We start from the raw sequence: 24,896 nt of genomic DNA, 5'->3' as shown, positions 1-24,896 counted from the left end.
TGGAATGCATCCGAGGGTTCTGAAAGAAATGGCGGAGGTGATAGTGGATGCCTTGGTGGTTATTTTCCAGACGTCGCTGGATTCCGGGGAAGTGCCGGAGGATTGGAAAACGGCTAATGTTACGCCGTTGTTTAAGAAGGGTGCCAGGCAAAAGGCGGGGAATTATAGGCCGGTTAGTTTAACGTCTGTGGTAGGTAAAATGTTAGAATCCGTCATTAAGGAGGAAATTGCGAGGCATCTTGAAGGGAATTGCTTGATAGGGCAGACGCAACACGGTTTCATTAAAGGGAAGTCGTGTCTGACAAATTTACTGGAGTTCTATGAGGATGTGTCTAGGGCGGTGGATAGAGGAGAGCCGGTGGATGTGGTCTTTCTGGATTTTCAGAAGGCGTTTGATAAGGTACCTCACAAGAGGTTACTGCAGAAGGTCAGAGGACATGGAGTTGGGGGTAGGGTGTTAGCGTGGATAGAGGATTGGTTGTCAAATAGGAGGCAGAGAGTGGGGGTCAATGGGTGCTATTCGGATTGGCGGTTGGTGACTAGTGGGGTGCCCCAGGGGTCGGTGCTGGGGCCTCAGCTATTTACCATTTATATAGATGATCTGGAGGAGGGAACCGAGTGTAGGGTGTCGAAATTTGCTGATGACACCAAGATTGGGGGAAAGGCAAATTGTGCGGAGGGTGTGGAGAGTCTGCAGAAGGATCTAGATAGGCTGGGTGAATGGGCCAGGAAATGGCAAATGGAATTTAATGTTGGCAAGTGTGAGGTGGTCCACTTTGGTAGGAAGAATGGTAACGTGGCGAAAAACTGCAGCAGGCGACGGTGCAGAGGGACCTCGGGGTCCTTGTGCATGAGTCGCAAAAACCCAGCCTGCAGGTGCAGCAGGTGGTCAGGAAGGCGAATGGGATGCTGGCCTTCATAGCGAGGGGGATTGAATATAAAAGTAGGGAGGTCTTGCTGCAGCTGTATAGGGCATTGGTGAGGCCGCAGCTGGAGTACTGTGTGCAGTTTTGGGCGCCGCACCTGCGCAAGGATATTTTGGCCTTGGAGGGAGTGCAGAGGAGGTTTACTAGGCTGATACCGGAGTTGAGGGGGTTGAGCTATGAGGAGAGGCTGAATAAACTAGGCTTGTACTCGTTGGAGTTTAGAAGAATGAGGGGAGATCTCATTGAGACGTATAAGATGATGAATGGGATGGATAGGATAGAGGTGGAAAGACTCTTCCCGCTCAAAAAAGACAGTAGGACTAGGGGGCACAGCCTCAAGATAAAGGGGGGGCAGTTCAGAACGGAGTTGAGGAGGAACTTCTTCACTCAAAGGGTGGTGAATCTCTGGAATTCTCTGCCCGTTGAAGTGGTGGAGGCTGCCTCGCTAAATATTTTTAAGAAGCGGGTTGATGGGTTTTTGATAAGAGAGGGGATTAAGGGTTATGGGGAGAGGGCGGGAAAGTGGAACTGAGCCACGACAGATCAGCCATGATCTTATTGAATGGCGGGGCAGGCTCGAAGGGCCAGATGGCCTACTCCTGCTCCTATTTCTTATGTTCTTATTATGTTCTTATACCCCCTGGGGTTGTTTCCTTTGGAACAATTAGGTTGATGAGAGATTTAATTGAGGTGTATAAAATCATGAGCATCCTGGGCAAAGTGATCAGAAGGATTTATTTCTGCTGGGAGGAAGGTCAGTAACCAGAGGGCATAGGCTCAAAGTATATGGTAGAAAGATTAGAGAGGAGTTTAGAAATTATTTTTCAACCAGAGTGCATTGCAAGAGTTAAATACAGCAGTTTTCATTGGCGTATTTCTATAAGAAGCTTCAATTGAACTTCTCTTAAGATGTCTGCATCTGGCATAGTCACATGACTACAGAAAGACTGAGATGTCAATCAAACTGGTTATATTTCATAACTCCAACATTCTGCTTTTCATATCAAACTAAAGATACAAATATCCCCTTTTTCCAAGTGAACAAAAAACACATTTGCATGCATGATCCTGTTTCCCACTACTTACCTACTGTTCTCATGCATTAACAACTGTTTGGTCCACTGGTCAGTCTCTGCACATTTATTGCACACATAGGCTGGGATTCTGTACTCTCATTCGCAACAGAAGTGAATGATGAAAGGAGTACAAAATTTCATAATAGGTTGAACTCACATTATACACCGGAAGAAAGTCCTGTAGCAACTGTCCCCACTCCTTGCCAGTAACATCTGCACCGACTGTCCAAAGATCATCTTACCCAGGACACGCCCTATCTCCATAACCCAGCACATTTACCATGGCTAATCCACCTAACTTACGCATCTTTGGACAGTAAGGGGCAATTTAGCATGGCCAATTCACTTAATCTGCACATCTCTGGACTGTGGAAGGACCCACAGAAAACCCATGCAGATACGAGGAGAACATGCAAATTCCACAGAAGGCCGGAATTGAACCTAGGTCCCTGGCACTGTGAGGCAGCAGTGCTAACCACCTGTGCCACTGTGCCCTCTGCCCCCATTACATTATCCATTCACGTGCATGTGAGGGCACACCAACATCAATTACAACTGATCTGCCATGGCATGCACCTGATGGGCAGACCCGCCAGAGGAGCTCAGGTGAATGCACTGCTCAAGAGGGGGCTGGGGGGAGCATTATGCCCAGGAAGTGCCAGGGGGCATTGCCAGGAAGCAGTGCATGGGGGCAATGCCTGGGGGGGTGGGGGTGAACGAGGTGTTCTATTTTTACTTCCATGTACTAAGGCGGCCTTTAAAAGGGCCCTCTAATATTTAAAAAATAGGTTGCAGACAGGGCAGGCCCTGGCACTGAGAGACCTATCCCTTGGATTTTTCTTTCTAAGCTGCTAATGATAGTGTGGAGAAAGCTGTCATTGGGGCTGGCAATTTCAATGCCACCTTTTCTGCCCCTGCAACAGAAAGATAAAATTCCACCCACAATTCTTAAATCATTTAGGTATCTTAATGTAATGTATGCGCACTGACTTCTCCTGGGTGATGTTCTTCGTCCAGTCATTGTTGCCCATGTGCCCTTGTTACCTTAGTGACTGTTGTTGTTCCATTGAGGTCATTGGGGACTTATGAAAATCTGGAAATGCTGGTAGTTCTACACTCAGTACAGCTAGTGAGAACCCCTCTCCCCAGCCACACAACTGATGTGAAGGGGCAGCTTCACTTGTTGAGCACATATGTCTGCAGTTGTGTCTGCATATCTGGTTGAGTTTTTCCAACTCTTGCTTTGTGTTGCCAACTGTTGAACTGCGTGTCATTCTTTCCTTCTGTGTTGTCCTTGAAATTAAATCTTGCACAGCCTGATATATTGAATACCAGTTTATCGTGCTTTGTCAAAGACTGAGCTCCACCTCTGGACTTAACTGAACCACCCTGTTGTATCAAGTATAGAGTCATAAAGTCATAGAGCAATACAGCACAGAAACAGGCCCTTTGGCCCAACTGATCCAGGCTAAATATGGTGCTCTCCCAGCTCATTCCAAAGGCTCACATTTGGCTCAAATCCCTTTAATCATTTCCTATCCATGTACATAATCAAATGTTTTTTAAATGTTCCTATTGAACCTGCCTCAACTACTTTCTCTGGCAGCTCATTCCATATGCACACCATTTTCTACATACAGAAATTACACCTCAGGTCCCTTTTAAATCTTTCCCTTCTCACCTTAAACCTATGCTCTCTAGTTTCCAATTCCTCTACCCTAGGAAAAAGATTATGGGTGGGATATTTTGGCATCACTCACACCAAAACCAGAAAATCCTGCCTGAGATCAACAAACCTTTCTATGATCCGCCACTCACCCACTCCAATTCCCATGCTGGGTGGGACAGTAAAATTCACCCCTTTGTGTGTTCATCCTATCTATGCCCCTCATGATTTTATACACCTCAATAAGGTCATCCCTCATTCTCCTATGTTCCAAGGAATAAAGCTCTAGCATGGCCAACTGCTCCCTATAACTCCAACTGGTCCACTAGCCCTGGCACCATACTTGTAAATCTTCTTTGCATCTTTCCAGTTCATCAATGTCTTTCTTATAACAGGTTGAGCAAAACTATTCACAATACTCCAAGTGAGACCACACCTATGACAGATATAACTGTAACATAATGTCCCAATTCCTATATTCAATGCCCTGCCTGATGAAGGCCAATGTGCTAAACGCCTTCTTCATCACTCCGTTTTCATCAGAGTCATCTGCTGATATAGAACCTCAAAACCCTAAAATCTCTCCAGTGCAGAAAGGGACCATTTGGCTCATCAAGTCTCATCAACCCTCCAACAAAAAAAGAATCTTATCTAGGCCCACACCTCCTACCCTATCTCTGTAACCTCACACATTTACAATGGCTAATCCTCCAACCTACACATCTTTGGACATTTAGGAGCAATTTAGCATGGCCAATCCACTTAACCTGCACATCTTTGGACTGTGGGAGAAAAGAGGAGCACCCAGAGGAAACCCAAACAGACACAGGAAGAATGTGCAAACTCCACACAGTCACTCAAGGCTGGAATCGAACCCAGGTCTAGCGCTGTGAGGCAGCAGCATTAACCACTATGCCAACATGTCACCCAGTGGCACACCAGTATTTCTCCAGTAAAGGCTTGTTTTGTTTTTTCTGGCCAAGTACTTGTGTACAAAATGATTTTGCTTCTTGCAGTTGCTTTCCCCATGCTGGGCTGTTCTTTTTTCCGTGTACAAGTCATCCTCTGCAATATTTGTATCCTGCCCTTTACTGTGATTGCCTGCTTCTTTTGGTTTGGATTATCTCTCAGCATTATGTATTTCTTAGTCTGCTCTGCCATACGTATAACAAAGAACAGTACAGCACAGCAACGAGCCCTTCGGCCCACTAAACCTGCGCCAACTGGTCTAGCTGATGTTTCATAATTTCTGCATTTTGTCATACGTCTACCACATTCTTTGGTGTCAGTTCCTGAACTTTCAGTCGACTTGTTCTTACAATGTGACACCTCACCCCTCCGACCAGTTTTTCTTTAATCAGATCTTCAGCTGTCCAAACTCACATGATTCTGTTAGCTGCATTATGCCATGATATACCGTTCAATGGCCTTATTTTTGCTCTGAACTCTCGTGCTGAATACATATTTTTTATACTGAAGTGGCCACCGTGATGAATGACATCGTGACTGTCAGAACAAGAAAGTTCATGACAAACTACTTGCTCCAATGCAAGGAAATGGCTGTCGATGTCCTCCATCCTGGCAAAGCTACAGTTCCCAAGACAGAAATTAGGGAAAAGTTGGCACAAATGTACAAAACAACACCAGATGTTGTGTTTGTTTTTGGCTTCAGGGCACAATTTGGTGGTGGCAAACCAGCGGGATCTGCCATGGTCTATGATTCCTTGGATTACACAAAGAAGAATGAACCTAAGTACAGACTGTCACGGCATGGTCTGTTGGAGAGAAAGAAGGTTTCCAGGAAACAGTGAAAGGAACGCAAAAACAAAATGAAGAAAGTCCAGGGCACAGCTAAAGCAAATATTGGTGCCGGCAAAAAGTAACATGGGGAAGGCACTGAAGGTTCCTCGAAACATTAAGTTATCCATGGATCACCACCTGTAATTATTTGTCTGCGTCCTCGAATAAATTCTATAAAAAATGAAAAAGATACATTCAATTCCTTTCTTTGCTTGTCTGCTAAATTTAGGGTATACACTTTGTAGCAGATCCTCTCTGGCAGTGTTAAAAGTGTAACTATTGTTCTCATTTGAGGTTTCTTAATTAAGTATATTGCAATCTTTTGTTTCATCATTGTAACTGGAAAAACTGCTAGTTTGGCCATGCATCATTTTTCAACTGGACTGGAGATGGGTTTGGAGAATTTACTGCAGCCATTTGTACTCTTTCGGTATTTACTTGCAATCTTTATCAGTGATTTTTTTTCTCTGCAGCCAGTAATTTCACTTGCACACTATGTGTGTCTGTTTGTCCTTTTCCTACAGCCCAGAATTTCACTTGCAGCCTGAGTTTGGTTTTCTTTTGTCTCTTGCAGCCTTTGCCTATCTTCCTTTGTTGTTTTTTAACAGCTCTTTGCAGATTTTGAATCTTTTTGTGCTCCTGGGTTCTGTGTTTTCTCTGCTCCTTCTGCAATTTCAATAATCAATTTCTTGTAACTCTCTCCTGATGCCACATTGCAAATATAAGGACAGTAGTCCTCATTAATGTGTTTCTGTGAGACGCTTATAATGAACTGATCTTCCTCCAGAGGCAGACACATGACATGGTCACATGAGTACAGAAAGCCTGAGGTGTCAATGAGTCTGATTACATTTTAAAACTCAAACAGTGGGTGTCTAGAACGTACCGTCTAAAAGCATGATAGAGACATAAAAACATAAGAAATAGGAGCAGGAGTAGGCCATCTAGCCCTTCGAGCCTGCCCCGCCATTCAATAAGATCACGGTTGACCTGTCGTGGCTCAGTTCCACATTCCCGCCCTCTCCCCATAACCCTTAATCCCCTTGCCTATCAAAAACCCATCAACCCGCATCTTAAAAATATTTAGCGAGGTAGCCTCCACCACTTCAACGGGCAGAGAATTCCAGAGATTCACCACCCTTTGAGTGAAGAAGTTCCTCCTCAACTCCGTTCTAAACCGCCCCCCCTTTATCTTGAGGCTGTGCCCCCTAGTCCTACTGTCCTTTCTGAGCGGGAAGAGTCTCTCCACCTCTATCCTATCCATCCCATTCATCATCTTATATGTCTCAATGAGATCTCCCCTCATTCTTCTAAACTCTAACGAGTACAAGCCTATTCAGCCTCTCCTCATAGCTCAACCCCCTCAACTCCGGCATCATACCCTCATTAGATTTACAAAGCACTTGGGTATGTACTTGAGGTGCTATAATCTACAGGTCTACAGGCCTAGCTGGAAGATAGGCTAGACTGGATAGATTTAATTGTTCACCATGGAACAGCTGAGCCAAATGGCTTTGTTTTTTGCTGTAAATCTTTCTGTGCATCCAAATAACATAAATCTCATTGGTGTAGAGTAACAGCTATATTCTAATAAAAGCTAATATAAAAATCATAATCTATTACGTATGCAGCCCTAATCTACCTACTGTTTAATCACTGTGTAAAATTGCTGATTTGAAATTAAATGAAGTAAAACTACTTGAATTATGTCTCATATATATGTAATAATGTTTTATATATATTTAAATTGTTACTTTAACTCAGCAAACTTTCAGCATTCACCTTATGGACATTTTATTTGAATAAGTACACTTTTTCTCTAAAACATTACACTCTAGAGAACAATAAATCAACAAAGGTTCATCAGTTATGGCCTAATTCACTTCAGGAATACCACAGCTGTAATAAATTTAAATGGAATATAACGGGTAACATTATATAGCATTATAAAATTTCCAATTCACCCGGGTTAACTCCTGCTACTGTTTGGTCTCATATTTATAATAAAATGTACTATTCAAAAAATAAAAATGTATGCAACTTTATCCTTTTGCAAAAAGTGATGCAATAATGGATTTAATGAATTAGAACTATAATTTTTTACTTTAAATAAGTTATGTTTATTTAAATTGATTGCTCAGTTTTTCAGCACTTCTGCATATTGCAACTATTTGCAGTGCATGGTGAAATATAACTTTTTGCTCCTTCTCATATTGTCATGAACCTCAGCATAAAATTCTGCAGGGCACAATGTATCAACTTTAGTATTTACTATGAGATAATTTGAATGCCTTGGTGGATATACACTATCATCTTAGCATCTGGCAATTAACACCGAGCTAATAATCTTTAAATGTTCAATTTTACATTGCCATTTTTACCTTCTTTGATAAATCCTTAAGTGGCATGAATTCAAATGATAAAACAGGAATTAAAGTTGCTTGAAGGCCAAGTGAAGCAAATTCCTGATAACAAAAACAATACAAATTAGATTGTCCATACACATTCTAATTTATTTTCATTTAAAACTGCATAACATAGGTAAGACCTTCAATTTATTAAATTAAAATCTTCCATCGAAAAAACGTCCATTCCAATATTACATTAAATACATTGTAACTAATCAAGTTGTTTACAGCAAGATTATATTGAATAAACAATGTTTTTTTAATAGCAGATATAAAAAGCATCAAAATAAATATTTTTCAGGCAACATACCTGAACATATGGATCAGATTCCAGTGCTCCTTCTTTACGATCTTTAAGCAAAAGGACTTTCATTTCTCACGCTTCATTAGTCTTGCTAACATCAACAAAATGAGATTACAAATAAATGAACTGCTTGGAACACAAGACTATAAACTGAAACGGGCAGGCACATATTTCGTTATGACAAGATAACAGCATGTCAAATAGTCAGCCGTTAGTGCCTTCTTTGGTAGCGACGCCCCTGTTTAAGAAATGGATAACAATATCTACGGGTTTCATTCAAATTCAAGCCATCAAGGGTTACACTGCAGTCAGTAAACTACCTATTTCAACAAATGTTTTTTAAAGATAAGACTATATTGTTGAGATACATAGTGCAGTTAGTGTCTACCACAGTCAATATTTCTAGTAAATGTTACTTCAGACTCTCAATGAGATGGCTGTCCATCAATACTAAAAAGTAGCAAATGTTTGAAGAAATAATTGAAGAATATAAGATAGAAGAAATAATTGAAGAAATAAATGTGTATGTGAATATTAAAATCCAATTACTACAATAGAGCATTTCATGTATGTTGAAGCATCGTCGTCAATAAAGATATATTCCTTTAATTATTCAAATATGCACTTTGTTGACAGAATTTGTGTTAATTATTTTTTCTCTTCCCTAGTATAGGAGTGCATTCCCATCTTGATTGAGATCAGCTAATTCAGCACAGACTGGGGAACTGAATTCTGAACTTTTCTCATCCATACCGCTAAGCTACTGCGGACTCAAGTTTGTACTGTACATGTAGAATTCTGAAGTGTGTATCCTATTTTTCTCCCCTTTGTTTTCAATTACTTGTGTATTCTCTTGCTGTACCTCACACAATTATTCTCTAATTTTCTGTATTTATTTCTGTCCTCTCATTCTGAGAGTACCTGATTGTAGCTCTGTTCTTTGTTTTTTTAATCATGGAGCTGGATTTTACAGAATGTCATAGTGTTGACCCCACCCATGTGAGTTCCAGTGCCCACCCTACCACAATTTAACATTGGAAGCAGTATTAATTATTTCAAAGTAAAAATTCTGCCCCTTTCTTGGGAGAAAGTCTTGCTGTAGGAAACAGCTGGCCAATCAGATGGCTGCCACTCTAATCCCAGCAATGTCAGATGGGAGCAATGGTCACTGCTGGAACTACCAGCCCCAGTCCCACCACACCAAGGATATTTCAGCAAAGAGAGTGAGGAGGTGCAGGACCGGCTTTAAGGGGCCTGGGGAGGGTGGGGGGGGGGGGGGGGGGGGGGGGGGGGGAGGGTGTGGGGGGGGGGGAGGGGGTGGAGCGGGGGGGGGTGAGGGGGTGGGCGGGTGGATGAGAAGGTGGGGGGTAGGGTGGGGGGGGTGAGGGGGTGGTGGGTGAGGGGGGTGAGGGGTTGAGGGGGTGGGTGGGGTGGGTGAGGGGGTGGGTGAGGGGGTGGGTGAGGGGGTGGGTGAGGGGGTGGGTGAGGGGGTGGGTGAGGGGGTGGGTGAGGGGGGAGGGGGGTTGGGGGGTGGGGGACGGGGGTTGGGGGCGGGTGCAGGGAGGGCGGTGGGGGCGGGTGCAGGGGGTGGGGAGGGAGGGGAGAGATCTCCTTCCCTGAAAAGTATGTCTCCCCACCCATGACTGACACCAATCCTATGCAGCTGCCACATTTCCTACATGACATCCCACATACCCCCCCAACATTTCTGCACTCATTTAATTCTGGTGTCACGATTTTGGTTTCTGATTTTAATTGTTGGCTATGCCTTCAGATGTCTAGGTTCTCCCTAATCCTATGTCTCTTTTCCTTTAGGAATAGGAATTCCTTGAAACATGTTCTAATATGATTTAGTCTCATTTTTTTCTTTACACTGTTCCTATAAAGGTTTTGTATTAAAGATGCTAAGTAGATATAAGTTGTTGTCATTATCCCAAAGGTATCAATGTCTCTCTCTGTATGTACCAATCATAATTTTTGTTATTCTTACATTGTTCTTGTTACTCAATATTATTTGCCACTCATTGTTTCTGCATCACTATATGATTGTCATTCTCTGTCCCAGTCACTCTGGATGCAAGTGTCACTCTCTGACCCTATAACGCTGAGTACTATTATTCACTGTGTGTGTATTGCTAACTCATTGAGGGAATTTACAATGACCTGTGAAGGTGTGTCTGAGGTTCTAACATGGGATGGAAATGTTGTTATGTTGGTTCCACAGTACATTCCTGTTTCCAATGGATTATGTCCATGGATCATTGTGTAAGCTTCTGTCATTCACTGTGTGTGTCTCTGACTATCACTCACTGCATGTCATATTAACTCTCACTCACTGTGTGTTTCTGAGTGTCTCTCACTGTGTGTGTTTCTGGTTCTCACTCATAGTGTGTTTCTGATTGTCACTGTACATGTTTCTGTCACTATTTATGTTTCTGACTTTCATGGTATATGTTTCTGACTGTCACTCACTGTGTGTTTCTAACTGTCACCTCATTCTGTTTGTTTCTGATTGTCATTCTGAGTGTTACTATTATTCATAGTGTTACTATGAATATATACGTTTCTGACTATTAATTTGTATTTGCTGGGCTTCAAACAAAATAAACTTCCCCTATCTCCAGTCCCATCTGAGAGTCTATTCACCATCAACAGAATTCCACCCATTTTCCCCCATTATGGAAACCCTAACAATAAAAGCATGAGTCATCTAGACATCCAGTCAGGATATCTTGGGGGAGGACAAGAATCTCTTCCTACCAAAAGGTTGATACACTCACTGTACATTCCAAGAGCCAAAGTACCAAGTAGCCATTGTTACAACCCTCACTGCCAAGGAAAATACATGAAAGCAACCCAAAAACAATCTTGACAACCAAGGATTCCCAACCACACTTGGGTGTGCATGAGCATATATTTCTCTCAACTTCTGCTAAGTCAGAGGTGTCAATGACAATAAAACCCAGTCTTTTCCAGGATACATGATCTGTCTGTACCTTCACAGGAAGCCAACAAGGATTCTTTAACCCCAAACTAAAAACAAAAAAGCACAACACCATTCACCCCTTTAGAACACCATTCTAAAGACCAACTATGAGGACTTACACCCTGCTGTGGTGCTGTTCATATTATCCATAATTAAAATAAAGTATATCATAAAATAGAAACCTCCATTATGAATGCCTGGATTACAATAAAAAAGGATAAATATTGCACAACATTGATGTCATACAAGCAATCTAGCAGTCTTCCCAATAGAACAAAGGAGACACAGTATCAACCCACAAGCAAAGAAAATTTCACACTTTCGTGAGTGTTTCTGTGTGTTTCACTGTAGAGTAACACAGTGGCACAATGGTTAGCACTGCTGCCTCACAGTTCCAGGGGTCGAGGTTCGATTCCTGACTTGGATCACTCTCTGTATGGAATTTGCACATTCTCCCTGTGTTTGTGTGGGTTTCCTTCCACAGTCCAAAGATGTGCAGATTAGGTTGATTGGATATGCTAAGTTAACCTTTAGTGTCCCAGGATGTAATAGGTTAGAGGGGTTAGCAGGATAACGAAGCAGGGGTAGGGTGGGATTGTTGTTGGTGCAGACTCAATGGGCTGAATGGCCTCCTTCTGCACTATAGGGTTTCTAAGATTTCAGTCGATATATATTTCACTCACTGTGTGTGTTTCTGTGTATTTCAGACTGTCACATTATTTCAATCTCTATGTAGTTCACAGTCACTGTGTTTCAGACTCTCACTCTATTTCAGTCTCTATATATCTCACTCACTATGCGTGTTTCTATGTATTTCACGTGACTTTATTTCAGTCTCTATATATTTCACACTCACTGTGTATTTCAGACTGTCACTCTATTTCAGTCTCTATATACTTCTCACTCACTGTGTGTTTCTGTGTCACTAGGCCGCTTTTTGAAGGTCAGCTGTTGTTCCACATCGTCGCCCTTTCACAGTGAAGCATTACTGCCGGACTGGGAAGGAGGGTTTTGTCCACACAGCGCAGCGCCCAGGCCGGGGGAGGCCTGCTGACAAACGGCGGCAGGAATTTCCGGCTTTGTGGATGCGCCGGGAAATGTAGTTCCGCCGAGGCTGCAGGCTGAAGATGGCGTCGGCGGCCAAGCGGCGGCAGCTGGAGGCGGGAGCGGAGGGGTCTGGGGAGAGCGGGACGGAGGAAGAATCCGGGGGGAGCAGCGAGGAGTCGGAGTCGGAATCGGAGCCGGAGCCCCAGCAAGTGAGGGAATAACCGCCGCCCGCCGCGAGAGCCCAGCGCGTGGCTGCGGCTGGGGCTGGGGGAGGGGGAGGAAAGCGCGGGGTGGGGAGTGTTGGTGGGGGGTTGGCAGGGTCTGGGGGTGGTTGACACGGGTTGGGGGTGTGGTTGGCAGAGTTGGGGGAGGGGTTGGCCGGTTTGGGGTGGTTGGCAGAGTTGGGAAGGGTGTCACAGAGGCAGGGGGCTGGCAGTAGCAGGGTTGGGGGAGGGTGGGTTGGGGTGGAAGGGAGTTGGGAGGGGGAGGAAGTGGCAGGGGACCATAGGAGATTGGGGGTATGGGTAGGGTGACCAGGAGTTCAGTGGGGTTGGGAGAGGGAGAAGGTAAGCAAGGGGTGTGAGAGGAAGGGAGGTGGTGGGAAAGTGGATATGAAATGCCTACTGGAAGTTGATGTACACAAAATAAACAGCATTGCCTTCATCAATCCTATAACTCATCATAAAACTTGCCTCAATTAACCAGGATCCAGGTGAAAGCAGCCTGGGGCGGCACGGTAGCACAGTGGTTAGCACTGCTGCTTCACAGCTCCAGGGCCCTGGGTTCGATTCCCAGCTTGGGTCACTGTCTGTGTGGAGTTTGCACATTCTCCTCATGTCTGCATGGTTTTCCTCTGGGTACTCTGGTTTCCTCCCACAATCCAAAGATGTGTGGGTTAGGTTGATTGGCCATGCTAAGAAATTGCCCCTTTGTATCCAGGGATGCATAGGTTAGAGGGATTAGTGAGTATAATATGTAGGGATATGGGGGTAGGGCCTGGGTGGGATTGTGTTTGGGGCAGACTCAGTGGGCCGAAGGGCCTCTTTCTGCACTGTAGGGTTCTATGATCTATGATTAACAGCTGAGTAACCATCTCATTCCCTTCACCATTGGAGCACCATGATGTCTTATATAACTCACCAAGTCTCCTTCAAACCTGCAACATCAATTACCTAGAAATCAAGGGCGACAGACCTATAAGTTCCCCTCTATACCATTGGAAATACATCTCAATTCCTTTACTGGCACTTGGTCAAAATCCTGGAATTCAGCCACTGTTTGGCTCTACCTGTACTACATGGACTGCAGTGGTTTAGGGTGGTATCTTGCCACCACCTTCTGAAGTGCTTCTTTGACATGCAATAAAGTGTTATTGACAACAAATGTTTACAATTATTTCTATTCTACAGGAGGTGCAAGTAGATTTTGAAGCACACACCATATCTGACAATGACCATAATGGAATCAAGAAACTGTTGCAACAGGTAACTTGGAAAATGTGAAATTATTTTGATGTGTGACTAAGCTAACATATATTTTCAACAGTTCTAATGCTACCTTTATTATCTCTTTTCTTTTGCAGTTATTTCTCAAGGCCAGTGTAAACATCACTGAACTAACTGACATCATTATTCAGCAGAATCATATTGGAAGTGTTATTCGGGTAAGAAAGCTGCTACCAGATTGGTTACAAAATAAGTTCTTAAATGCTATGACAGTATACCAGAACAGAACTGAGGGAAAGAATAACAAAATTCTTTAACAAAATATTGTTCTTTTTTAGATGTTCACCTTTTTATGTAATTGCAATGGGTTAAAGTAGTTGAATTTGACTTCCAGATAAATTTAAACCTGTAGTCCAAATTAAGCTTTGCTGTTTTTATAAAATATCATGATGGTGATCTTGTTACTGTGGAATAGGTGGTAGTCACATTTATTGTTGAGGAGCCCTTTGGGAAGAGCATACTACCCCTGCTTCTTTCAATACTAAATTTGTGCAGAGAACATTCACCCTTGGAGATTTCTATATAATTGAAAATATTTTTTGGTGTAAAAACATAGCTTATTTAGAATCCACATGTAAAACTGGCAAAACATACCACAATTACATTATTGTTTTAAAAAATTCTCAAACAAAACAATTGTTCATCCGTTGTGTAAAAAAAAACATTGGCATCAATTTTCTGCATCCATTGCAGATTATTCTGTTAAGAACATAAGAAATAGGAGCAGGAGTAGGCCATCCAGCCCTTCGAGCCTGCCCCGCCATTCAATAAGATCATGGCTGATCTGTCGCTGCTCAGTTATGTTGAATTGCAATGTTTTATTCTCTTAAGATGATTTCATCAGTGTACGTGAGATATTCAAAGATGAAGCAGTTATGAGCAAATGACATTAGTTTAGTATCATGACTTCTTCAAACATTGGCATTGAAATATTGTTGCGATGCAGTGATATGACTTTAATTTGCATAGCAGTTGCTGCCATTCAAGAGGCATATAATTTTCATGACTGCTTATAGATAAAAAGCATATTCCCTTCCACTTTGCAGCGAAATAAAGCTGTTATTACAGTTTATTGGATTTCATATCACCTTAGCGTGTCACCAGCTTTGACAAAGGGTCGTCTGGACTCGAAATATCTGCTCTTTTCTCTCCCTACCGGTGCTGCCAGACCTGCTGAGATTTTTCAGCATTTTCTCTTTTGGTTTCAGATTCCAGCATCTGCAGTAATTTGCTTTTATTCCATTGGGTCAGTTGTACAGGATAAAGATTTGCTGGCAATTTAAAATAGTACACTACAGCAGGGATGGAGGTAGATAAAGGAATAAAACAAAATATTGGAAGTGCAAAGCAGGTTGATGATCTGAAGAAGAAAGATGGATTAATGTTTCAATGCTTTGTCAGAACATATTAACAGCTTAATTTACGTTAATAAAATCTCTTTTTCTTGACATTTGTAGGAATGATATTGGAGTAAGTAGTAAATTGGAGGTATCTTGGAATTGGGGAGAGACTGCTTTTTTCTTGCGTAAACTTGATTCATTATGCAGTTTGCTATTTGATAACCTGTATACAGTATATATTATTTGTAATATATACATACAGCTATGAGGAGAGATTGAATAAATTGGAATTGTTCCCCCTTAAAAGATGGAGGCTGAGGGGCAACCTGATAGAAGTTTATAAAATTGAGATGTCTAGATAGAGTGAACAGTTGAAAGCTTTTTTCCAGGGCAGAAATGACAATTAAAAGGGGGCACAAGTTCAAGATAAGTGGGGAAAGGTTCAGTGGAGATGTGCAGGGGAAGATTTTTACACAGAGAGCAGTGGGGGTCTGGAATGCACTGCCAAGTGAGGTGGTTGAGGCAGTTACATTAGCCACTTAAGACTTATCTTGATTGACATATGAACAAACAGGGAATAGATATAAGCAGTTGGTCTAGATAGGTAAATGTGATCGCAGGCTTGGAGGACCGAATGGCCTGTTCCTGTGTCGTACTGCTTTTTATTCTTTGTTATACATGGCTAACTTCAGGTCTATATGATTTCTGGGAGGAATTTGAATGTCAAGAAAATAACTGAGCTGCAATAAAAGATTGGTTGTATATCTTTTGACATGTATTCTGGTTATTAAGTGGAAATAAAACTATGACTCACTTAGGATATTGGTTTCACTGTATAGCATAATTGGATCATTTTATATTTTAAAGCAAGCTGAAATTTTGGATGGAAGCAGTGATGAAGATGATGAAGATGATATATTTGGATTTATCACTGTTCTAAATCTGACAGAAAGAAAGGTAAGTATACCATGCCCTTGTGTTGCGTTTGGAATTGTATTATTAATCTTGCTGTTAATGCATGTGAATGTTAGATTAGTTTCTATATTGGCCAATTATTACATGTCTTGTTTGGCTGCTTTGAAAACATCTTACGGCTTAAAACATTTAATTATTGAAGACCATGACTAAGCTCGACTTTTAGCTTTATGGAATATAGGGTTTGTGCCAAATTGCTGTAATCAGAATTCTTGGTGCTTTGTCTTGTAAAAGGGCAGTAAAACTATTTTGCGAGGTGTTTTGAAGTATTCAAACTACTCTTAAGTTTTGGAAACAGTAATTGTGCCAAAATGTTAGAGTGACAAACATTACATTCCTATTCAAAAAGGGGAAGTATTAGACAGTAAATTGTAGGTCATTTGGTTTCATGTTCATTGTGAGTAAACTTCTGGAATTATTATTTAGGATGGAATTAGTGAATACTTAGACTTGGGTTAATCAGAGATACTCAACATAGATTTGTAGAAGGTGGGTAATGCTTAACCAAATTATTCAGCTTTTGGGGAAAAATGTAGCTTGCAGAATGTGGGAATATAATTGGTTGTGTATGCATTCTTCATCTGAGATAAGTTACAAAAGTAAGAACACATGGTATTAATGGAAATGCAGCTGTGTAGAATAGTTAGAGAACAGAGGTCCAAGAATAGGGTAAATGGGTATTCTTTTAGATGTAGATAGTGATATACCCCAGGGGTCTCTTCATTATTCAGCTACTAATTTGGATATCCTCCAGGCCTTCCAGTTTAATGTCACAAGGAAAGATGTGAGTCAACTCTTAATTCTCTTAACAATCTTCCTTTATTTAACACTTTAGGTACCAACTCAAACTTAGAACAGTTGCAACACTTTTAACGCTTTTACTGAACTTTAACTTTTAACTGAACATTAGCTCTTTAACTGTCAGCTCTTGACTGCAAACAAACACTACCCGATTAGGACGAAGTGGCCAAGTCCATTCCCAATGTAGAATTTATAGTCTCTGAAGATGTTCTCAGGGCACACTTCTTCTTGCGATGGATGGTCTCTAGAGTAATCACCAGAAACAAAGGACTGCACATGTGAATCAATTTGTGGATAAAAGACATGTTCCAGAAGATTCCCTGGCGTCCAGTCAATGGTAGAACCGAGGCTCGAACAGCTAATGAAATTACTTGTAAATGACTCCATTATGCTTGGTTCAGATAGCATATAGCTCACATAAAACTTTGGTGCCATCAGGTCTAACTCAAAAGTAAACAACTTCCCATATGTGGTCAACATAGGAAGCTTCAGGTCATGGCTCACAGCAACTTTACGGTCTGCATCTGTTTTTTTAATTATAAGTTTGTTGAAAATCCCAGCATTCTTGAAAGGTTTGAAAGATATGAAGAGGGTAAATAGTGAAAGTTTGTTTCAATGATTTGACTCCTGTAATAAGGAAGCATTTAATGTATAATTACCAGAATAATGAAGGAAGGAGTTAAAGATTCTTTTAACAGAAAACTATTAAAATGTGGAATGTTTTACCAAAAGTAACTGTAAAGATGATTAAACATTTAAACAGGAATTGGATGATTATTTGAAAAGACAACCATGAGCATTGGCTCATGGCCAAATAGTACTCAAATTTAGAAATTACAGTCATAGAGGTTTACAGCATGGAAACAGACCCTTTGACCCAACTTGTTTGTGCCACCCTTTTTTAAAAGCCCTAAGCTAGTCCTAATTGCCCGGATTTGGCTCATATCCCTCTATACCCATCTTACTCATGTAACTGACCAAATGTTTTTTAAAAAACAAAACTGTATCCACCTCTACTACTACCTCTGGCAGCTTGTCCCAGGCACTCACCATCCTCTGTGTGAAAACATTACCCCTCTGAACACTTTTTTATATCTCTCCCCTCTCACCTTAAACCTATGCCCTCTAGTTTTAGATTCCCCTACCTTTGGGAAAATATATTGAGTATCTAACTGATCTATGCCCCTCATTATCTTATAGACGTCTATAAGATCACACCTCAGCCTTCTACGCTCCAGAAGAAAAAGTCCTAGTCTATCCTGCCTTTCCTTATACATCAAACCATCAAGTCCCAGTAGCATCCTAGTAAATCTTTTCTGCACTCTTTCTAGTTTAATAATATCCATTTTATAATAGGGTGACCAGAACTGTACACAGTATTCCAAGTGTGGCATTACCAAAGTCTTGTACAATTTCAACAAGACATCCCAACTCCTGTGTTCAGTGAACTGACCAATGAAATCAAACATGCTGAATGCCTTCTTCACTACTCTGTCCACTGTGACTCCACTTTCAATGAGTGTGAGCATGTACCTCTAGACCTTTGTTCTGGAACTCTCCCCAGTGCCTTACCATTAACTGAGTAAGTCCTGTTCTGGTTCAGTCTACCAAAATAAATCACTTCACATTTATCTAAATTATCTAATTTATCTTATTTATCTAAATTAAACTGCAGTTTTTAAAGAGTATCAAAAGACAAGGCTTCAGTGTAGATTGGCTGCTGTTAATGTATGAGATGGTTTGATGTAAAATAAAAGTTTGAAATATTTGTATTTCATAATCTCTTTGACCACCTGGTAATTTAGATTCTTGGTGTGACATTTTTTGATGTCCCATTTATATGACAGTTGTATTTTGATGGGTGCAATTCAGCTGTTCCATATTTTGGGTTTTCATTCTGAATCTCGGACACAATGTGTATGAATCCTCTACAAGCAAAAAGACTTGAGCACAGTTAACTAGTCAAGAAGAGCATGAACAGAAAATGCTGGAAAAACTCAGCAGGTCTGGCAGCTGAGACCTCTGGAGGGAGAAAATAGAGTTAACTGTTCAAGTTCGGAGAACTCTTTACGGAGATAAAAAGAGGGAGAAATGTAATGGATTATATATTGTATAAGAGGAGGTGGAGCGTTTGTAGCAGATTAGAAAGTCAATGACTGGTGGAGCTAGGAGAGATTGCAACAAACATGACATGAGACAGGAAATGTTAATGTCAGTAGAAGATGCTTGTAGTTGCATAAAGGTAAATATTATAATGTAATAATGGGAGGGTAAAGATCAGTGCTCAATGAGAACAAAACTTAAGAACAAGTGACTGATGGGGTAGTGGTAGTTTGCACTGGGACAAAAAAATGAATTGGATATTAACAAAAAAGGTCAAGATAAAAGGCTGTAACGTGCCTGATCGAAAGATGAGATGATGCTGCTTCTCCAGTTTGCATTGGGCTTCACTGGAGCATTGCAACAGGCTGAGGATGGACATGTGGGCTTGAGAGCAAGAGAGTTAAAATGGCAAGTGGTAGGAAGGTTGAGGGTCTTGCTTGCGGATCGAATGAAGGTGTTTCGCAAAATAGTCACCCAATCTCTGTTTGGCCTTACCAAAGACAAGGAGACAGCATTGAGAGCAGTGAATAGAGTAGAACAAATTGAAGAAGTGAAACGTTAATTTGCCTGAAAGGAGTGTTTGGGCGCCTTGAATGATGAGGAACAAAGAGGTGTGACATATTTTGATGTCCCATTTAGATGACAGTTGTATTTTGATGGGTACATTTCAGCTGCTCCATATTTTGGGGCGAGTGTTGCAGCTACTGCGATTGCCAGGGAGGTGTTGTGGGAAGGGAATGATGAGTTGAGGTGAAGGAGGAATGGTCCAAGGCTGATGTCAGCCTGAGAATTCTCAATGAAAAGATTAAGGTTAGTAGGAGGCCAGAGGGTGCAGTCCAGATAGAGGAAGAATACTAGAGGCAGAAGAATGGATCTGTGAGACAGGGAGCTGGGGGGAAGATTGCCCAAAGAAGTGAGCATGGAGACTGAAGTGACGGATGCAGAGTTCAGCATTGTGCGAGGCTTGAAATTCATTTGAGGTGAGGACGTAAAGTGATGTGATGAAACAGTTCTTTGAATACAGAAAGTTCAGCATCAGAAAGGAGAAGGTCAGAGAGTATAGTGAATACATGGCAAGGGCTGGGATTAATAGAAAAAGGAATGGGGTCAAAGGGATGGAAAAGTGTGGAGGGCTCAAGATGAGATTCTTGGGTGGATTCAACATGAGGGATGGAACTTCAGTTGGAATCCACGTGGAGGTGAGTTGGAGATGGAGACAGTCGCTGAGAAAGGAAATGTGATTATGGAAAGGAGTTTTGGTAAACACCTTGATGAACACCGAGAGGGAAATGGACAGCAATGCAGGTGAAAAGAGACAGATGGAAATCCCGTTGGAGAGAAGAGTGGTACTTCTTCAAGATGGACATTCCTGTCATTTACGTCAAGATGAGGTTGTCTTAGGCAGTCCAAGATATTACAACAAACTAGTTCAGAAATTACATGTAAAAGCCTAATTAGATTCCTAAGGTCAAGAAATGCACTGCTAAGAAGAAATTATACAAGTGGCGGAATAAATGGCTAGACTTGAGGAAAATTGTCAAACAGTGAAGTAGATTGAGAGTTAAGGATGGACTGGAGAAAGTGATGTGAAGGGATAAGATAGGTGCTCTGAATGCTTAATTTGTATGAATGATTCTTTTAACCAATTGCAGATTCAATAATTTTCCTTTAAAAAGATCATGAAATAATTCTAGTTTTCCTATATAGAAGCATAATCATGAGAAACAAAATTAAAATGCTATGATCTAGAGTCATACAGCATAGGAGCAGGTCCTTTGGACCCACGTCTTTGATGACCATCAAATACCAATTGTTCCTACTCTATTGTGGCAATTTAAGCTCATCCAGGTGTTTCTTAAATGTTGGGAGAATACCTGCCTCAAGGTATTGGCCCACCAATTGACACCAAAATATTTAACAATGGGTGGAAACATTTTTAATATTTAATTAGAAGCCGTTCTAAAACTGTTAGAGGCATTATCATCGTTAAAAGCACATCTGATCAAATTGGCCAAGTTCACTTAAATTGTGGCCCAGCACTAATGATTTGACACACACATTCTCTAAGTTAACATTTACTGTATGCTCTCCAGTGGGTGGGTTTTCCTTGTGCACTATGCCTCCAAAAAGTGTGAACTTATGTATTTCTGCTTTCTGTTAATTTAAAGGTTTCTTTACTAATAATTTTCCATTGTTTTCAAAAAATCATGCTGATTCTTTCATGTAACCCTACAATAAACTTTTCAAGCTATTGAATAATGAAATCTGCTTAGCTTTTGTAACACTTTCGTGAATGATATGTTTGCAAGCTTATCTGAAAATTATGCACCATTTCACTATTTTTTTACAGTTTGTGAATTGTTTTAAAATACAAGAACAGTATAAATGGCAGTATAGTTGACTGACTTTCTGTGATCTCTAGGGAACGGAGTCCGTTGAACAGATTAAGGAATTGGTTCTGAGCCAATGCACGACTCATCATCAGAGTGCAGTTGAGCAACTGGACAAAATACTAAATGACAACAGCAAGCCAGTGAGCTTTCTCATCAGTGAGCGCTTCGTTAATGTGCCACCGCAGATCTCTCTGCCCTTGCACAAACAACTCCAGTAAGGACCCCATGCTGAGCTATTGTGCTGCCATAAAAGACATGTTTGTGAACAATTTCAGGATTTTTGGGGGGATGGGATTTGGCAGAAACGTTTCAGTTTCTAATCTAGTGACATAAATTAGTACACTACAACTGCATCTCTTAAATGAGATGAGCCCATCATTAATAGAGATTCAAGTTTGATTCACGTTTGGAGTAGATTGTGAAAAAAGTAGATTATTGTTCAGAACATATTGTATTTGCTGGCTAGTATATAATATGCATTGCATTGCAAGTGTTAAGCAGATAAGAGGAGTAAAAGGCACGCATGTTAGACATCCTAAATCCACTCTAAACTCTTAAGCTGCTAAATCCAAATGTGGACAAACGACTTATTGTTTGATGTATAGAGATAAAGTTTCACTCTGTAAATTTAAACTTCAAAGTAGTTGTTCAAATATTTATGTGTCTTGGTACCTCGATGATTTTTATCTACCCCACATATTTGCCTAAGGTACTTACTTCCAACAGTCGGGACAGTTGTCTGACTTCCGACTTTCCAACTCAGTTTTACAGGCAACGCGGTTTATCAACTTATCCAGACCGAAAATACCAATCCTAGTGGAGTAATGGGGAGAGGTACTATTTTGTTTTAATTTTTCAGTTGGAAGCATGCAACTTCCCCCAATTCAAATTTGACATACTGTTATGGGTGGGAGATGGGAGAACAGATCTGGCAGGTTATCATGGGACATGCATAAGGCACTGACAGTAGAATTACATGGTATCACAGTTTGTGACCTTGTCCTGCACTTCTAAATCTTCCATCACCTACGTGCTAGGAAATGAATTCTGGTTCAATGGGGAAAGAGACATGCTAACTGCTGCACCTGACACTATTTGTATAATGAAGGAAGCATAAATTCACAGCAACCTGCATCTTAAAGACCCAGAGCTGCTGAATAGTTCCATTACTGGCAGTTGAGAAAACAAAGCTCTGATAAACTGGGGGTGGGGGCATGGAAAAGTGAAAAGAATGCAAGAATGAAAAAAAATGCGAGAGATTGTAGGATTTATGGTGTGGTAGACTGGACAGGTAAGAGGCAGGTGTGGTTCAGTGTCAACAAGTGTGTTGTGGACTTTTAGAGGATTATATGATCAGTGACTAGATTTTTAATGGAGTAGAAGACCAGATAAATCTATGGGTGTAGTTAGTGTTTTAAAGTAGGACTGCATGTCGTATAGGGTTACTTTTTTAAAGAAGTAAAAGAGAGGTATACAGTTTCGTGGATGTTTCTCCCAGTCAGAATTGGAGAAAGTGTTTTTGAGATCCGGCTGATGGAATTTTTGTCTTCCGGAGGATTGCTTTTGGGGTTGGAGTGAGGTGTGCTGTGCTTATGTAGAAATTACAACAGTACGGGACAGATTTAACAGACCAAACATGCTTTTATTTGTTTTTTTTGTGAGATTGCAAGAAATAAAATAAAATCCATTACTGCTGGAGTTTTGAGATTAAGATGTGCTTTGAGCTGGCACTGACAAAACGGAGGTTTTTTGTTTTAGCACCAAGTGTCATTGTCTTGAGGTCAGAAATACAAAACAGTGGGATAGTGCCTGATCCAACTGACTGATAAATAATTCTTATGCAAACCTGCATTTATGAAAAAATGATTCCCTATCTCTCTCGCCTCTCCCTCATATTGAGCAGCAATTGGCTATTTAGTTCCTGGATGAGATCATGGCTGATTTGTGATCTAATTCAATATACAGCTCTTAGATGTATGCTAACCAAAAACATTACCAACTTACAATTCAAGATTAACAATTTATCGAATATCAGTTGTCGTTTGCAGAAGATTTCCAAACTTTTGCAATCCTTTGTGCATAGATGTTTCCTAATTTCTAGTTTGGATGGTCTGGCTCTTATTTTTAGACCCTGTTCTCTCTAACCAGTGGAACTAATTTTTCTTCATCCACCCTATATGTTCCCTTCAATGCCTTAAATTCTGATCAAATCATACCTTAATTTTCTAAATTCTAGGGAATAGAGCTGTGGTTTGTGTAGTCTGTCCTCGTAATTAAAGTCATGCCTTAAAAATCAGGCATGTATGCTGAACTCTATCAAAGACTAAGATATCCTTCCTAAAATGCGATGCCCGGAATTGCCGAAGTACTCCAGGTGTGGTCTAACCAGGACTTTTGGATAGTTGAAGCATGACTTGTACCCACTTGGATTCTGGTCCTCTAGATACAGGGCCACATGTCAAAAAGCTTTTTAAATAGTTTGTCCATCACAGTAGTCTGTGCATCTAGGCACAGTCCCTAAATCTCTTTGAACTTCCAACACCCCAAAAGCTTTTTAGTTAAAGATACTGCAGCCTGGTGGACTAAGACCATGTTGAAAATTTAATGTTATGTAGAAAGTTAAAATGACATTGTTTATTTGAAAGATAAAACTAATGCCTTGTTAAAGGAATTGCACTTTAGTTTGTTATGCGTTTGTCTTGTGAAACCTTAACTATTTTTGCAATTTTGAATATGTTTAGGGCTGAATTGAAGGATGCACACAGAACCAATAAACCTTGTGGCAAGAGTCATTATTATCTTATGATCAGCAAGGCCTATATGGAAGTGGGAAAGAAAAACAAGACACAGAAAAAAGGCAAGGAAGAAGAAGAATTAATGTTTGCAAATGCAGAAGATGAGTTCTTTTATGAGGTAAGTTAATGTTTTGAGTCAATATGACCCTTCTTCAGAATTGGAGGTGGGTCGTATGGACTCAATGTTACATGTGTCTCTATCCACAGATGCTGCCAGACCTGCTGAGTTCATCCAGCAGTTTGTTTTTATTTCAGATTTCCAGCATCTGTAATATTTTGCTTTCATCAGAATCCTTAAAAACATAAACAGCCATGCAATTAAAGGCATGAAATAAATGGTCATGTGTCCATTCCTGTTTTAAATCTAAAAATGCATTATTTTGTTTTATTAAATGTTTTATTTAAATTTGACTTTCCAATTCTAATTATCTTTCTAGCAATCTGTTCTGACATTCAGCTACTCGGTGCAGGAAGAGAGCGACAGCTGTCTGTCTGGACGCTGGTCTTTTGATGACATTCCTATGAAACCTCTTCGCACAGTTATGCTAATTCCCGCTGACCGCATAAATACAATTATGGACAAACTCAAAGAATATCTAACGATATAACCAACTGTAACTATAGAAATCATTCACTTGAGCCAAATAAATTCGACTATAAAGTTTAAAATTGTAAATATTGTGCAGTTGTTTTATCCTGTTAATTTGGTATTTTTAATGAAAGTGAAATTTTATGAATAGATAAATAAAATGAATTCTTTGTGATATTTTG

General features: G+C 40.8%; 2 protein-coding genes and 1 pseudogene across 2 annotated transcripts in view; 2 read left to right on the top strand and 1 right to left on the bottom strand.

Moving 5' to 3' along the window:
- Positions 1 to 12,189, bottom strand: part of LOC145354571 (matrix metalloproteinase-21-like) — a 56,114-nt gene extending 43,925 nt beyond the window's left edge. The window contains exons 1-3 of the mRNA XM_080206035.1: positions 12,075 to 12,189; positions 8,187 to 8,271; positions 7,850 to 7,933 (exon numbers count right to left, since the gene is read on the bottom strand). Coding sequence (XP_080062161.1) covers positions 7,850 to 7,933; positions 8,187 to 8,249 — 147 coding nt within the window. The 5' untranslated portion in view covers positions 8,250 to 8,271; positions 12,075 to 12,189. The remainder of the gene's footprint in view (positions 1 to 7,849; positions 7,934 to 8,186; positions 8,272 to 12,074) is intronic.
- Positions 4,108 to 6,130, top strand: LOC145354393 (small ribosomal subunit protein eS24 pseudogene; annotated as a pseudogene).
- A 59-nt stretch (positions 12,190 to 12,248) lies between the features above and the next one.
- Positions 12,249 to 24,891, top strand: bccip (BRCA2 and CDKN1A interacting protein). The gene is made up of 7 exons (XM_080205647.1): positions 12,249 to 12,422; positions 13,623 to 13,697; positions 13,796 to 13,876; positions 15,926 to 16,015; positions 21,360 to 21,544; positions 24,072 to 24,243; positions 24,563 to 24,891. Exons 1-7 carry the CDS (start codon positions 12,294 to 12,296, stop codon positions 24,731 to 24,733), a joined length of 903 nt encoding a protein of 300 aa, XP_080061773.1. The 5' UTR covers positions 12,249 to 12,293; the 3' UTR covers positions 24,734 to 24,891.
- Positions 24,892 to 24,896: the final 5 nt, after the last annotated feature.

Source organism: Carcharhinus amblyrhynchos, chromosome 17 (assembly GCF_965287045.1).
Source record: "Carcharhinus amblyrhynchos chromosome 17, sCarAmb.v2.hapA, whole genome shotgun sequence".
NCBI lineage: Eukaryota > Metazoa > Chordata > Chondrichthyes > Carcharhiniformes > Carcharhinidae > Carcharhinus > Carcharhinus amblyrhynchos.
This window is presented reverse-complemented; position numbering and strand designations above follow the sequence as displayed.

Excerpts from the sequence above, each read along its gene's own strand:
- bccip (XM_080205647.1), top strand. The coding sequence starts at position 12,294 with ATGGCGTCGGCGGCCAAGCGGCGGCAGCTGGAGGCGGGAGCGGAGGGG. Across the intron at positions 12,423-13,622 it reads CGGAGCCGGAGCCCCAGCAA|GAGGTGCAAGTAGATTTTGA; the intron begins GTGAGGGAATAA and ends TCTATTCTACAG. Across the intron at positions 24,244-24,562 it reads AAGATGAGTTCTTTTATGAG|CAATCTGTTCTGACATTCAG; the intron begins GTAAGTTAATGT and ends TTATCTTTCTAG.